The sequence below is a fragment of the Leptidea sinapis genome, chromosome 24 (genome assembly GCF_905404315.1).
Source record: "Leptidea sinapis chromosome 24, ilLepSina1.1, whole genome shotgun sequence".
Taxonomy (NCBI): domain Eukaryota; kingdom Metazoa; phylum Arthropoda; class Insecta; order Lepidoptera; family Pieridae; genus Leptidea; species Leptidea sinapis.
In genome coordinates this window covers 12,205,310-12,221,824 of record NC_066288.1, presented here as the reverse complement: position 1 = coordinate 12,221,824, position 16,515 = coordinate 12,205,310, and the positions used below count along the sequence as shown (strand labels likewise).

Sequence of the window (16,515 nt, the reverse complement as noted above, 5' to 3'; positions counted from 1 at the left end):
TTAATAAGTTTGGAACAAAACTAATAACACTCAGGTTTATTTTTTATTTTTTATTATAAACTTAATAATATTAATAGGATTAGAAGTTATAATCTACATTTACGCCTTCTTCGGTGATTTGCTCTTCTCAAATGTCTGGCCCTCGTAGAAGTTTTCACTGAAACATTAATGGTTTAATTTAGCGTATTCAAAGTCAAAGTCAAATAAACTTTATTGAATTAGGCTTAAACTAAGCGCCTTCAAATCGTCACTATAAATATTTCTTTAAAATTACTGAATCTACTATGTGTTCGGATAATAAGAGCTCGTGAGAAGAACATACAGGAAACTCAACGGCCTCTCTTTTCAAACAAATGTTGCATTTTACAATGACTGTTATATACATAGTGTGTAAGGTGCTGCATCCAATATTTGAAGCGTGTTTAAATAAAATTAAATAATATGAAATTAATTAAATAATATCAAATATTTAATAAAAAGTAATAAAGGATAAACTGTATTAATATAAATATTGCAGGCAACAAAGGCAGTGGAGCAACGTTACTCTACCATTTCGGGGGCAGATTGGTGCTCACCGAGGCCTTCCTGGTTGCTCTACTGTTGATCCCCGACCAATAAGGCTGCGTTTGCTTATTAAAGAATGAACAAATTGATAGCAGCCGCACCAGATCCAATAATTGGCTTCCCCAAAATGCTGGGTTGCACCCCAGAATTACACTTTTTGAATGTCAAAATTATTCGAGCTGCCAGCCTCAGCTGGTTTCATTACAACAATGTCTCTCAGAAGGATACAGATATTAAGTCTCTCAGAAGGATACAGATCTCATACAGATATTAAGGAGCTTCAATCGCCAGCCATTTCGTCCCTTGCCTAGCTTGTTCCACTCGCATGAGATTAGCATTTCATCCAAGCTCTATTAATCATTTTGTTGGGTTTTTTGACTTATCAGCCTGAAGACGTCCACTGCTGGACAAAGGCCTCCCCAAAAGATCTCCTGCGCTGCTTTCATCCAACCTTATCCGGCGATTCTCGGCCAGATCATCGGTCAATCTTGTCCTACCAGCACTCCGTCTTCCAGTACGTGATCCCAACGGCCATCTGACATTCGAGCTGCCCTGCCCACTACCACTTCTTCAACTATTGAGTTTCAATTTTAATTTTATTCCAAACATCGTCGGAATGGTTTTAAAGCGTACACTATTGGAACAAACTCTGTTTAAAAATACTTAAGCTGTTAAATACAGACCAAAACAGCATCATGCTGCCCAGTGATTGGATTTAAAATAAACCCTACTGCCGGGGCAGCATTTAACGGTCATCAAGTTATTACCAATGCATTCCTTTGATGGTTTGTATAAGAAAATACATCGCCAAAAGCGTGAACGTTTCATACGTGATAACATGTAAATCATACTGGTGATAGAAATCTATTCTTCATTGTATCTTAAAAACATATATTGTTAAAATATAGGTTACGAAAATAGAGGTCTATTTGATATTTGCAATCAAAATAGAAATATTTAAGAAATTTGTCTGTAATATAACTAACAAGACTTATTACACGCTTGAAAGCTCATGCAATAAAACTCGAGCACCATTCACAATATTTAAAAAAATACTGCTGTCAACACTTTTACAGTTTAGCCAATTGTATTTAGAACAAACTATTATTAATCTTAACGTTTGTTTTTGAATACTTTAATAAAAAAAATATTTTGTCATTAATACGAGTAATAATATAATGCTATATGTGAAAAATGGATAAATTATTCTGTTAGGGATGTGGGTGTTTCAAACAACGATATGTTTTGCTTCGCTACATAATATGCACATTCTGACCCGGCAATTGTTGTTTTGCCATATAAAATAAGGCATTGTAATGAGCAGGTCGTATCAGCTGAATATCCTGCGTTTCTCGACCCTTATTGTCGTAAAAAAAAGATATTACAGATATAAATGGATGTTAAATAATAAATAACGGGGTCACTAAGATATATCTACGCTATATAGCTTAAAATAGTTATGAATCTTTGATAATTTAATTACCATCCAGGCACTTTCTCTGGTTCATCACACATGAATGTATCTTCGTTGTAGACCTTGCCTAAAGGACAGCTTCCTTTCTGGGGCTGGACTCCGTTGCGACAGATGTAGAATTTCTGGCAGTCTTCTGGGTGAGGGAAGGTCGGGTGAGGAAGAGCACGTCCATTCGGTCCTGCTACTTCACCGTCGGGACAAGTGAAGCCATCATCGAGTACATCTGTAAAAACGAGCATTATTAAAGATACTAATACTTAATTTTTCTTATAATTATCATTAACTAGTGGTCGCCCATACGAAATTAATGACCATAATACATTCTAATTTTAAGTTTGAACTTGAAGTCTGTATTTGTCAAAAACCATTTATACATCTATAATGTACGTGTGTCTATGTTGTGTCATTCAATATTTAGTGTGAAAAATATTCATTTTAATTAATTTAATCTATCGTATGTGATAAGTTCTTCTTTATAAAAAAAATAGCTTTATGTACTTTTTTCCATATAAAGTGTTCATTTTCACGTTCATCCGCTTGCGCAATCTATTTAAAAGTGGCCTAAAGTTTTTGTCTTACATATTAATACCTATATAAATAATAAGATTAATTGTAAAATTATTTATACCTTCCAAAAAATATCTTTAAGGAACATGTTTTCTGACATCATTTACTATATATAAATAAAATATTCCCAGAATTGAGGTATATCACTTAAAAATAACAAATAATTTTACTAATTTTCACAACTCATTTTCTTTCCACGCGTTTATATCTTCTTTAAGAATAAGGAGAATAAATATTATGTATACAGTCTAAATTTAAATTATTCCTAATATGCGTCTGTGACAAATGTTAAAACGTCGTAAAATTGACGTTGACATTTAACCCCAATTTTGATTCTAGACGTATAAATAATCCAAGAAGGAAATAGTATTCCTTCGGACCTACCCAAATCATTGTAAAATTTTACCCTCTAAAGGTTGAAATAGGAGTGGAAAGCTTAAAAGAGCAGTCATGCTTGAAACCTTCTTTAAGAATCAAATACTACATCAATTGTTGGATGTCAATCTGTTTAGCGGCTTTTAAGTTTATGGCGGATAAAAATAATGATAAATGGCTGATAAGCGGGGGCTTTATAACATTCATTCATTCATTTCAGCTGGAAGATGTCCAATACTGGACAAAGGCCTCCCCAAAGATCGCCATGATGATCGGTCCTGCGCTGCCCTCATCTAACCTACTCCGGCAAACTTGACCACATCGACGGTCCATCTTGTGGGGTGTCTACCAACACTACGTCTTCCGGTACATTGTCTTTATGACATAGTGTCATGAAAGTATTACAAACCTTTTGTTAGTTTGTCGCACTGCCTTTGCACAACATCCTTCCAGTCACAGTTGGAGCTCTCTTCATCAAACAGAAGTCCAGGAGGGCATGGCATCTCATTGGGTATTCCGTCAGCGCAATAGTAGAACTTGTCACAGGCCTGCAATGTTAGTTGTATTATTTACCAGCTGGTGACCGGTGTGCGTCTTGGCTCTGAAGCATGGATGATCCAAGCGGCAGAGAGGAAAGAAGATTGACGCGTTTGAGATATGGTGTTGAAGAAGGATGCTTCGCATACCGTGGATGGCAAAGAGAACAAACAAGCCTATCCTGGAGGTACTTTGCATTGGCACTAGGGTCACAGATACAGTCCACAATTTGCTAAAAAGATCTTTGGGTATTTTGGTCACATTGCCCGACGCCTTCCCAGTAAATTAGACAAACTGATAGTGGTGGCAATGTGGAGGGAAAAGACCACGCGGATGATTAGCTTGTTAGTTTAGACTAAATAATAAACAGATTCACAAACCAAGATTTCTGAAATTTTCTGAACTGTAGTTCCATGAACCGTTGGAATACATTTCTCCATTTCCATTTTATGGATTGTTGTGACCCAAATAAATCTCAATACTATGTTATGAATCCCTTAGTTTTTTGTCACTTTCTAAGCTCCATCCTATGGATTTCTTGGGAAATTAGTGCAGAGGTTTCTCCTTGTTTCCCCAAACTGATAGTCATAGGCAAGGTGGAGGGCAAAAGACCACGCGGGCGAACACCTAGCCGCTGGTCGGACCAGATTAAGACACTCACTGGCCTACCACTTTCGACCGCAATAAGGAAGGTTGCGGACCGAAAGGCTTTAGTGACCAACGTTAAGAAAACTTTGAATTACGGACACGACCTTCAGAACAGAAGAAGACCAGTGTGCTTCTCTTTACCTAAACAAATTTATAAAAAAAAAAACATTTCAATATTTAAAATCTTAAGTTTGTAACCAAAATGTATGAACGATCGGTGACTCGAACATGCGACCGCACGGGTTCCGGGTTAATTTTGGTTACAAATTTAATTTGTATTATTAATGGTAGAATGAGGTCATCACTTTAAAATAACAAATTAGAATCTTTTAACGAAATTTGAAGAAGTTCATTCATTACGATAATTATTATGTTTTCCGTATTCTTGTAATGAAATAATGTTGCAGCTGAACTGTAAAAACTATGCTTTAAAAAATTATCTCATAGAATTAAACATACAGAAATTAAAAAATATTAAGTGTCATGATTCGAAATATAAAATATCCTATATCTCAAGTAGGATCAAACTACACACAGTGTGCAAAGTTTGATTAAAATCTGTTGTGTAGTATTATCGTGAACAAACAACGTGAGACGAAATTTTATATATAAACATAATTTAAGATCTGATATCCATACAATCAAATGCAAAGGTTTAAAATGACAACACTTTTTAATCAAAGAAAATTCCTGTGTCTATTCTTCTTTAAAAATATTTTTTCCGTCAATGTAACAGGTAATTTCATGTTGAAAAATATTTATTTAACAGTTCAAAGTTCTAGGCTCAACTAATTCAGCCTAGGCTAAACGTGTCCTAAGGCCGATAGTTGAAACTAGTTTAACCTAGTCTGTACCAGTTTATCCTATCGCTGGTTTTTCGGCGTTAACCAGGATGAACTGGTTTAGCCTAGAAAAAACTAGTTTAAGTAACAATAAAATTTATATTACCTGTGGGTCAGGATGTCTGAAGTATCCATTTTGACGAGGGCATCCCTTTGTTGGTTTTGGCTCCTCTAAAAATATTAAGAGCCTTCATTAGTAGTAATCTTTTACATAGATTGGATTTTAAAGAATAGAAATAAAACTTAGAATTATCATTAATCATAGCATTTTCATGATGTATTGAAATTAAATTTTAAATAAACGAATTGTGTGTGTGAATATGAAATTTATATATAAATATATATAAAAATTAATATAGCCCGACATATATTTAATTTTAGCTGTGATTGAATTCAAATAATGTTACGACAAAGAAGAAATGTTATTTAAATCATTGTCGTTTGTAGTTCAGTGGATGAAATGCCTGAAATAAAATGATTTATTATTATTATGCGTTCCGTAACCATTGATAAGATTGTGGTAAAAGTTTGATATAGTGTTCCGGGGTTCCTGGTCCAAAAAATTTATAAAATAAAAAGTTACTCATTCGTGATATTGCAACTCATACCAGATGTAGCTAGTAATAAATAAATTATTATTTTTCTATTCAGTTTTTCCCCCCATGTCTATTGTTACGAACTGATGTAACTTCACGACGTACACCAAGTGTTGTAGCAGGTAAATAAATATAATTATATTACTATTCTATTCTGTTAAATTCTAACCCCCTTATTCATAATGGTCCGCTAACTTAAAACAGCCGCTAAGGAGAGTTTTTTCTCATTCTGACTTAGTTCAATAGAAGAAGACAGAGTGAGAATTAGCAAAGCTTTAAGATAGCAGACTATTATGAATAAGGGGGTTATACTTTACTCAACTACTTAGTTATAGTGAGTTAGTTACAGTTATAAGTACGTAACAAACTAAACTTTCAGAGTTATTTGTAAAAAAATAAAATGATAATTAAATTCAATTTCTACGCATGGTAAATTGATTTCTTTTGATTACAATAAAGCTTTCATTAATTTATTATTTTGTATTCTTTTACAAAAGTTATACAAAATTACGCTGAAGCTCATCAACATAGACTTCATCAATCATCACGTGAATTTCGAAGCAATCCATCTCCTTGACAAGACTGATGTAATCGTAAATAAATAAATAAAAAAATGTGTTATGATAGTAAGAAGACTAAAACGAACAAAACCTTTTGAGTTAGTGTAGTGCTAGTGAATTAGTGTAATACACTATAAAAATTGTGATATTATAAAAGACACATGAATTAAGTGACTTCCCCTTAATAGAGACATTAAGAAATATGTTAATGGACACAATGTTAGTTTAACTAGTAGTAATTTAGCAGTTTAAGTAAAAGTAGAATTACTTATTAGCCTAAGTTCAGGCTAAATTGTTATATAAGTGGGGCAACATTTAAATAATTATAATATTAAAGAAAGGAGAAAAAAATCGTAGTATTCTTTCAAAATCTAAATATAAATAAATTGAGTAAATTTAAATATTTTAGACTAGAATATTTCGTGCATCACGTATTTTTCTAAGATTTACACTTACGCAATTCCTTTCTGTCTCCACAGTCAACGTTGGATGGAATATCACAGAGTTCCTTGTTCGGGTTCTCATCAGCAAACACCAGGCCATCAGGACAGAGTTTCTCCTCAGCTTTACCTGTATTCAAAGTCAAAGTCAAAAAAAGTTTATTCAATTAGACTAACACTAATAGTCACTATAAATATTTATTTTAAATTACTGAATCTACCCTACCTTATGTTCGAAAATAGGAGAGCTCGTGAGAATAACATGTAAGTAACTCAACGGCCACTCTTTTCAATTAACAGAGTATTTAGCAATGGCTGTAAAGTACAACACAAATTAGTTTTTGTGGTACTACATCCAATATGTGAAACCTGTTCAAAGTTAAAACAGTTTCAAATATTAAATATTTCATTAAAAGTAAGTATAAATTGTATTATATTATTATGTTATATTAGTAATGACGTCCAAAAAATATTGACTCAGTTATATTAATCAGTATAATGAATGGTACTAATAGAAATCTATGACGTTTTAAATATCTTCATTATTCTAACTAAAAATAGTCCATAATATCCGATTTTTTTGTAGTCTTTAAATTCTATTTAATTTCTCAGAAAACGATAAATGATATTGGCTTTTATAATGAAACCATATTATACAAAGTAATATATTTAATTATAATTAGTTAACTGATCAGGCTTCCACGCCACTAAATAACTATGAGATATTAAAAACTATGCCAAAATTATGAAAATTCTCAGAAATGTTTCAGCCCTATTGTAACCTATAATGATAATGTAATTAAAGGTATTGGACATTGGTAGTAATCTAGTTTTAAGAAAAAATATGTAAATCCCTTTATTATAGAAACGGATTCCAATTGTTTCTTGATATACGAAATTTTGCTACAGAGAAATGTTTCTCAAAACTGAACACCAAATGGTCAAATTCTTGCAGGCTTAGGATGGGTTTAACTTTAGCAATAACAAACATGTTAACGTAGTAGTTCAGCAAAAAATGAAAATTTTTAGATAACGAATTATTTAATTGATTACCGAACCGTCCAATATTTGCCGTTTAAAGCTAATGTCAATATTAAATAGCTAAATAGCGACCTGTCAAAAGTGTCATATAAATATTGACACGATATTTCACTTTTTAAACTTTAACTTTGCCAAGGAATACGATGATGCAACACATTCCGCAGTCCATGTTCAGCGTTACTGTTAACGTTAAATTTGACTTAAGTCTTAACTATAACAGCTAACATTATGCAAGACAAGCATTAGATTAACAATTTCGAACGCTTTCTTATTGTGTCGTGTAAACACGGTGAGACGTGTTAGTGCCAATATCACAATCTCCATCTGCGGTCATTAGAATTCTTGGTAGATACGAAGTATTTCAAGTGCTTTCGACATGCACAGTGAAATCACAAATTTATTCGTGTTACAGAACTATTTTTGTACTTTTAAAAGAAAACTTTATACAACCTTACACACTAATTAGATTACATAAATATGGCATTATAACGTGGATAATTTCATTTCTTAATTATTTGTTACCATAATTACTGTGGAATGGTTCACTAAAAGAAATGAAAGGAGATATTTTGGTCTACAAATGTAAAAACAATTTCAAGTCCCATTTATCTATTTGGCTAGTGTACTTTGTTGTATCAGTATTATATTTAGTAAGGTATGGGTACTATTTGACTGCGAGACTCGAACCCGCGACCTTTCGCGTTCCGTGCAAATGCTCTTCCACTGAGCCAACCGTTCGAGTGACGTATTGTTGATAAATCTTGTATATGTCTAGTTCATTAAATTTAATATGTGTAATTAAGGGTGAGGGTAAGGGTAATTTGACTTGTGAAATGCTTCCGAACCTCCATTTTATGGAACAATAGTAAGGTACTAATAATATACCCATGTAGTAGCATCTTGGGTACACCGTGTAAGGAATCTCATTAGATTGGATGTATGTAAAATAAAGTTCCTTGTAAATGACACTGCAGAGGAACACCGTACATCTAGATGATTGGGATGATAAAAGTTTGTGGTACCAGGATTCAATTCAGTGGCAGGAATAAGGCCACACAGCTCTTCGGAAAACTCTCCGTGGTGAGTCACCGGCAATAGTAAGGATGAAATCTATATATGTACTTAGACGTTTCTTAAGTAAAACTTAGCCGAGTGTGATTAAAACGCAAAATTGACTTTTGTTTTGGGCCATCTTAGCTTAAGCTCAGCATAATTATAAAAAATGAAATCCAAGATTATGCTAAACTTAAACTCAGGTAAGTATTACATAAGTAAAATCTATGTGTCGCTCTATTGATCAAAGCCTTAGGTGACTATCTGTCCATTCATAGAGGACTGGATCCATGATAATTCAAGCAGCTCTGCGTCGCACGATCAAATGATTCGATTTGTCACTTGATACTTCTTTAAATTCAGACCAGTACAAAATAATTGAATTCAGAGGCTAATAAATCATATTCAAAACCCTATTTAATTTGTAACCAAAATCTATAAAGGTTGCGGGACTCGAACCCGCGACCTCTTGGTTTCCATCCGAGCGCTCTTATCAACTGAGCCAACCGTTCGTGTACGCATTGGTCGTCGTATCTTAATAAATCTTGTTTAACTCTCAGGTTGTAGCTCTATTTACAGGATCTACTTTACAGTTGATAGCCTGCTCAACTCCAATAAATGCATATTAGGAAATTGACTTGAGATGTCCCTCTTAAAAATCTAAGTTATTTGTTATTTTAAACCTCCCTCTCTCCTCCTCACTTCTGGAATTAATTATCCATATTAAATTTGTAACCAAAATTTATGAACGATGTGGGACATAAACCCATGGGTTCCCCGAACAGAATAATTAATAGTTTATTCTAAACCCTTATAAAGACACTTTAGACTATTTTGGGAGTAGGACTTGTAATCTGATATATTAGTCAATATTGAAACAATAATAATAAGTACCAAAGGCTTTTAGTATTACGAAAGATATGTGGCAGTTAACTTTGGTCCAACGTATGTATCACCCTGAATTATATACTCGTGTGAAGGTAAGTGACATTTGACTACAAGACTGCAGAAATACGACCTTTCTACACACGATACTGACCTTTGCTGCATTTGTAGTAAAGGTCACACTGGTAGGGGTCGGGGTAGAATCCACTCTTCTCTGGACATTTAAAATCTTGGCTTGCAACTGTAACAAAAGAAATAATGAGCAACGGGATTAAAACATTACATTCTTTGCGAGTTTTACAAGGTAAGGGTTAATTTAGCAAAACTGCAAATTTTACAAAATAACGTTTTATTTAACGTTTAAAATAAAAGCTGCTTTAGTTAGAGGCGTGTTGATACTGCAAAAGTATTTAATTTGACATAATATTTATTTTAAATAGTGAAAACTTAATAACCAAGTACATTTATCATGTTTAAATGTAGTTGGTTACGAGTATGAAGTCAGTTACTTATATATAACTTATAAAGGATAACGTAATTGTATACCCTTAATAAGGTATCACTTTACAATCGTTCTGTACAAGTTTCAATACCCTCAGGTATATCAAGTTAAAATCATTTAATTATCATTTGTTCAATGATAATGCCTACTTATATATTATATAATAATATATTAACACAATTTTTATACAAATTATCTTGTTGTTTGCATAGCCTTACTTTGCCTTTTTTTGCAAGACCCATATATTTAAAACGAAATACATATAAACAAGGACTCAGAAACAAACATCAATATTCATCATTTAATGAAGCACCTATCGGGATTTGAACCCGGAACCTTTAGTTCACTGGGTAAGTTCACTCACTAACCACTGACCTACGTGGATCTTCAATACACACTTATATATATATATATATATATATATATTATAACACCAATCTCCCGTGAATTCCTGATTCACTAAGATAAATACAGATCTCAGAAAATCAGTGTCAAAAAAATGTGCAGTCATTGTACTTTTAGCTTCTTCTCTCTTCATAGCCAAATAATCGATTTTTCCTTTCCAGTACAGTTATAACATACGAATAAAGTTATAACTGTTTAACATAAAGTTCTTAAATTATTTACTGACTTGACATACTTTTATGACTAACTTTGGACTTTATTCATTTGGCGCTATGAACATAATTTGATTTTATGTAAGTTGAATTTTTTTGTATTATTTCAGTATTGTTTTTTACCTTTAATTCAAAATCGAATTTTGTAATTTTATTTGTATTTCTGGGACTACCTTGTAAACGCTTTATGTAAAACTGTAAGTTTACAAGTTTATTTATTGTTATATATTTCAATGCAAAACTGAATGAGTTATGAGTTATCAGAAATGAGAGTGAGTTTTATTACTTCCGCACAATAAAACGCAACAATATGACATGGTCTATAAGCCTAATGGTCGTAATACAGATAGCTTTGTTAGTATACGCTGTAAAAGTGAAATTTGCATTAATTAATTGTGTAATTATGTATGGCCTACTACATTAGTTACTATCATAATTTTTACTGGAATATTTGCTTGAATTAATGCTCGTCAAAGTCAAATAAACTTTTTTCAATTAAGCTTAAGCTGAGCGCTTTTGAATAGTCTCTATATTTTGTGTTAATTACTGAATTTACAATATGTTCGGAAAAAGTTGAGCTCGTGAGAAGAACATCGTACAAGAAACTCAATGGCCACTCTTTTCAATCAAATAGAAGAGTATTTTACAATGGTTGTAATATATCCGGGCTGCATCCAATATATGAATCGTGTTTAAATCATATCATTTATTTCATAAAAAGTAATAAACTGTTTAAATATAAATTATCGTATATTAATTATCGTATATCGTATATGCATCAAACTTTAGAGTGAAAAGTTTCTTATTCAATAAGAATGTAATCAACACGCCTCTAACTAAAGCAGCTTTTATTTTAATCGTTAAATAAAACGTTATTTTGTAAAATTTGCAGTTTTGCTAAATTAAGTATACCTACATAAGAAAAATCAATTTTATTTTATTTATAAGTACAATAACTCATTATAGAGTTGTCTAAATGCCTTAGGGATTTGACAGGTGACCCAAGGTCTGGTACGTACCTCTGTCAGAGGATAAGGTTGGACATACAGAGAGGAAATGTTGCCAGCTTCATCAGCACCCTACCTATCGAATTCAACCTTAATGCTTGACTATCTATCTATTCTATTAATATAAAAGTTTTGACGACCTGTATAGCCGAGTGGTTAGCGATCCTACCTACTAAGCTAGAGGTCCCGGGTTCGAATCCCGGTATATTAATATGGATGTTTGTTTCCGAGTCATGGATGTTTAAATGTATTTATGTATGTTTATATGTATGATTATATGAATTTATGTATGTTTAAGTAAGTATATTGTATTAAATACAAGTATATCATTATCTTGTAACCCATAACACAGGCTATATATGCTTAACTTGGGGCAACATAATTTATGTAAATGTGTTTTGTGTTTATGTGTCAATATAAAAGAGAATGTATGTTGTATGTTCCCTAATAACTCCTAAACTATTCGACCGATCTCAATGAAATCTTTTGTAATAGATTCGTTGAAGCTCAATGAAGGTTCACATATATTGTTTGTCGTGTCACGATCCCACCTACGCATTTACCATATCTCTCGAACCATTTATTGACAGAGCAACGTCTGTCGGGTCACCTAGTTTACTATAAGAATTGTGTAATAAATTATTTAAATTGTATTTATTTCATTAAAATAATAATGTGTATAAATTATGTAATCTACGTGGTAATAATTAAATTGATAAATCTGGCCAATGTAATTATTAGGTTTGAGGTTTTAACATTTCTTTGTTAAAGATAAAACTGTTTAACTTAGATTTAATTTCTTATGCTTTGTGTAGTAAATTTATTTCAGTAGACGATTTTGGTTAACTTTTATGTATAAGCTTCTTAAATCTATACAAGTTTTTTCATGCTATTCATTTATTACGAGCAAAGAATTATATTATATTATTATATAGTTGTGGAGATCGGAGAGGCCTTTGTCCAGTAGTGGACGTCTTCTGGCTGATGATAATGATGATAAAATAATAATATCATCACTGTTGTATCGATCGACTTCAGTTGAGGCTTAGAGAAAGAGGGAAGGAGGAAGATTTGCCATTTCATTAATAGAAAATACAATTGTGCATGAAAAATAATATATCAATGAGATTTTATATGAGAATAATTGTACTAAAGCTAGATAAATAGAGAGTTGTTTTCTGACTAAGAAAATTGTATTGAATAAGGCGTTCTTATTTTCCAAGTGCAATTTCACTGTGTAGTTCTGTCACGCCAAATTGCCTTTCCGAAATCTATAACGTTCTAACTTAATAGCAAGTGGACTGTATACGGAACCATATAATGCGTCATAATTGCGGGATAGTTTTAGACTCAACTAATGACTACATTGTACTCGGGCTATTCTATAGTTATGAAATTTCTTGAGTGTTAATTCAACTTTGCTTGCCACGAGGCATCAAATTCATATATTTTATTCAGATAGGATATAAAATCACTCGAAAAAGCTCAACACCGATTCGAAAAAGTATGCCAGAGAAGAACGGGCGCAATAAACTCAGAAGGCTTTTTTTTAAATATGTTTACTATGTAAAATCGTACAATAACATTTATTTTTTAGCCTATAGGCGGTCGGTCTATTCCCAATCAGTGGTATCATTAAGAAAATCATTTATGTTATAGTAACCTTTACCACACAAACGTTTTAACAATTCTTTCGAATTTCGTAATACATTTGTTTTCAACATTATCTGGGATCTTGTTGTGAAAGAATATACAACGCCCCACAAAAGACTTACTCACACGACTTTGGCGAGTAGTAGGCATTATAAGATTATGTTTGTTCCTGGTGTTTACATTATGGTCATGATAGATTCTAGCAAATTCACTTAAGCAATATATTATCAAGAATATATTGCTAATCCTCGTTAGATGCTGACTCAGGTAATTCTGAAACGAGACGTAATTGAGTCTCCACTTTCGAATTGTCTAACAAATCTTAGTAGACTTAATACTCAATAAGACTCATATTATTTGGATAACCAGTACCATGAAGCCATTAGTTATCTCAAAAACTTTCGCGCCAATTTGATGAATATCGTTCACATACAGTCCACTTTAAAGTTAGGACGTTATAGCTTTCGAAGAGGCAATTTTGCGTGACAGAACTGCACAGTAAAATTGCCCTTGCAAAATATGTGTTAGGAAATTATAGTGCAGCAAACATTGGCAGGGTGATGAAAGGAGGACGAACCAGTGATTTATTGTTAAATTGACCAGAGCCAAAGTATTCAAATTTACATTACGATAGTGAAGTTACATTGCAAAATTTCCAGGCAGTAAAATTGTTTGAGTTGCAATATGTTAAATCAAATCAAAATCACTTTATTCGTGTAGATCAAGGAAATGACACTTATGAATGCCAAAAATGTATATTTTCTTTTTAAATTTATCGCCACTTCGGAAAAGGTTGTGCTTTGATGAAGCATTTGGCAAGAAACTCATTCTTTTCTTTTAAATCAACATTTACATCATTTCAATTACAATATTATGTAAAGTAACGCAACATAAAAGCGAGAAGAATATTGAAATTGTATGCGATATAGCAAAGTTTCCGATGACCTTCAGATGAATTTAATTCTTTACTAATTACAAGCACCATGTTATTGTTGAATTAAAGAGCCGAATAACGCAAATTAATTTGTAAATAGAATGGCATCCATATGTTGTATAAGTTGTGAAGCATATTGGTGTACTTCTGCATAAAAATTAACAAACATCTAGTATCTTCTGCGAATGTAAATTATTATAGAAAATTTCGGAGATAGAAAATGAAGAACGAAATGTTTTCCGTAGCTGTAAAACGTATGTAAAGTTATTTAAGTTACTAAATGTCGAAGATCTCTTGACTACAAACTAAAAAAATGAACGTAAAAATGTATCTTATTATTATGTGGCAGTCTTATGAAAATGTTTGCTAAACAAACCGCGTATGAATCCAGTTTTAACCAGCGAGTTTCATTAATACAAGGACCTAGATACTATCTCTGATAGCCGACTAAAAGCAGTTTTGGCCATGCTTAGTGACAATACAGTGTATAACTGAACTAGCTGATACTAAAGTCTTTTTGTTACATTTAAAGCGTTATTTACTTGAAATATGTTTATTTTATTAGTGATTGCACAATACATTTACAATATATCATTAGAAATTCATCACAAATGACAAGCTCAAAACATGCGCCCCTAAATATATAATAAAAAAACAGTACACGTCATATGTTTGTGCTCAACGTATAGGTATGTACACATCTATGGACATAAAATACAAATTCATTTTAAACAATATGAAGTTAAGAAATGTCAATAAAAAGTCTAAAACTTAATTTCTTTCTAAATTCGCTTATGCAACGTTCGATACAGTTGCATGTAAAACCATTTGGTTTCGTAAGACGCGGATAATTTTAATAGTGCAGTCTTAAGTGACAGTACCTAACCACAATCCAATGGAATTTGTAATATGTCCTTGAAAAACTGGCTTTACTTTCATAATCATTAAACAAAAAAAATTAAGCTGATATTGCTTACACGTATACAAGTAAAATATACTTATAATAAAATCCAGTTCCAAGACATTTTATAACACTTTGCAAACTTTAGTAGCATCGACAAAGTTCTCGAAAATATTTATTGTTAAAATTTGTTGTTAGCAATTATTAGAGCAATGAATATATTTATCCGAAATGGTTGCAAAATTGTATTTAAATAAATTAATCTAAATAAAACTTACCTAGAGTTACAGCCAAACTGAAGAATATTAAGCTTTTCATATTGTTTCAATTGTATAGGAGCACGTGCGGTTTCTCTGAATGGCTGTTCTGTATTGCTCGAAGTATCAAGACTCGTGACCGGCGCATACGCAGCCTGCTACACTACATTCACGTAAATTAAGTGCCTTTAAATTTAAATGATTTTTATTAAGTATTGCTCACTTAATTATAGTCCTTAGTTAATGTTTTTTTCTAATTGGTAGTAATGAGACAAAGTTACAAAATTTAGGTGTGAGACATACCATTTAATATTAGAAAATAGATTATTAAATTATTATATTGAATGTGATTAGCTTATGATTCTTACACAATCTTTTCTTATTTCTAATCTGTTTCGAGCCTATTAGAGAGATGTTTTTAACATTTGAGAATTTTTAACTGTAGAGGCTTAAATGTTTGCATGTATATTTTAATATGCTGTATATTTTTAAATGATCATAACATACAATTAATATTAAATAACATATTATAAGGATTTGTTCGTATATAATAAGCCCCGTTACTTCAATTATGTGTTTAAGCTTGTGCATTAATATATCGCATTTATTTTTGCAAAATCTTAGGACAAGTCCATAAATGTAAGCAAACTGGAATCAGATCCTTGAATGCTTGGCTCAATGCGAGCCATACAACGATTCCCTTAGTCCAACAGATGAGGCTTTGATTTCCGTTCGTGAAACCTGAATGAAACCGTGATGAAAACATATTTTATCAGTGGTGAGGGAATATTGGAATTTCTAGAATAAGTATATTCCAGGTGGTAGGATTGTTTTTAGAATACTGACGCAATAAAGAATCAATGCTTTATCAGGCAAAGGCTTTTTTGTACACAATTCAGTTAGATGGATACCAAACCTTTTTTAATGTTTCATGTGATAAAACATTATTGTCTTAAATAGAAGGGTGCTATTGATTTTACTAAGCTAATGTAAGTTAACATCTTATGTCTCAAAGTAACAATTGCAATTGAGATGACGCTCAGAATATGGTTTTATTTTTCA

At 32.1% G+C, this 16,515-nt stretch overlaps 1 protein-coding gene across 1 annotated transcript; it reads right to left on the bottom strand.

Annotated features, from left to right (window-relative positions):
- Positions 1 to 35: 35 nt before the first annotated feature.
- On the bottom strand, positions 36 to 15,624 carry LOC126971861 (protein obstructor-E-like). Its single transcript, XM_050818373.1, has 7 exons — positions 15,475 to 15,624; positions 9,737 to 9,823; positions 6,620 to 6,733; positions 5,114 to 5,178; positions 3,390 to 3,528; positions 2,048 to 2,261; positions 36 to 157 (listed from the first exon to the last, which is right to left on the bottom strand). Exons 1-7 carry the CDS (start codon positions 15,512 to 15,514, stop codon positions 100 to 102), a joined length of 717 nt encoding a protein of 238 aa, XP_050674330.1. The 5' UTR covers positions 15,515 to 15,624; the 3' UTR covers positions 36 to 99.
- Positions 15,625 to 16,515: the final 891 nt, after the last annotated feature.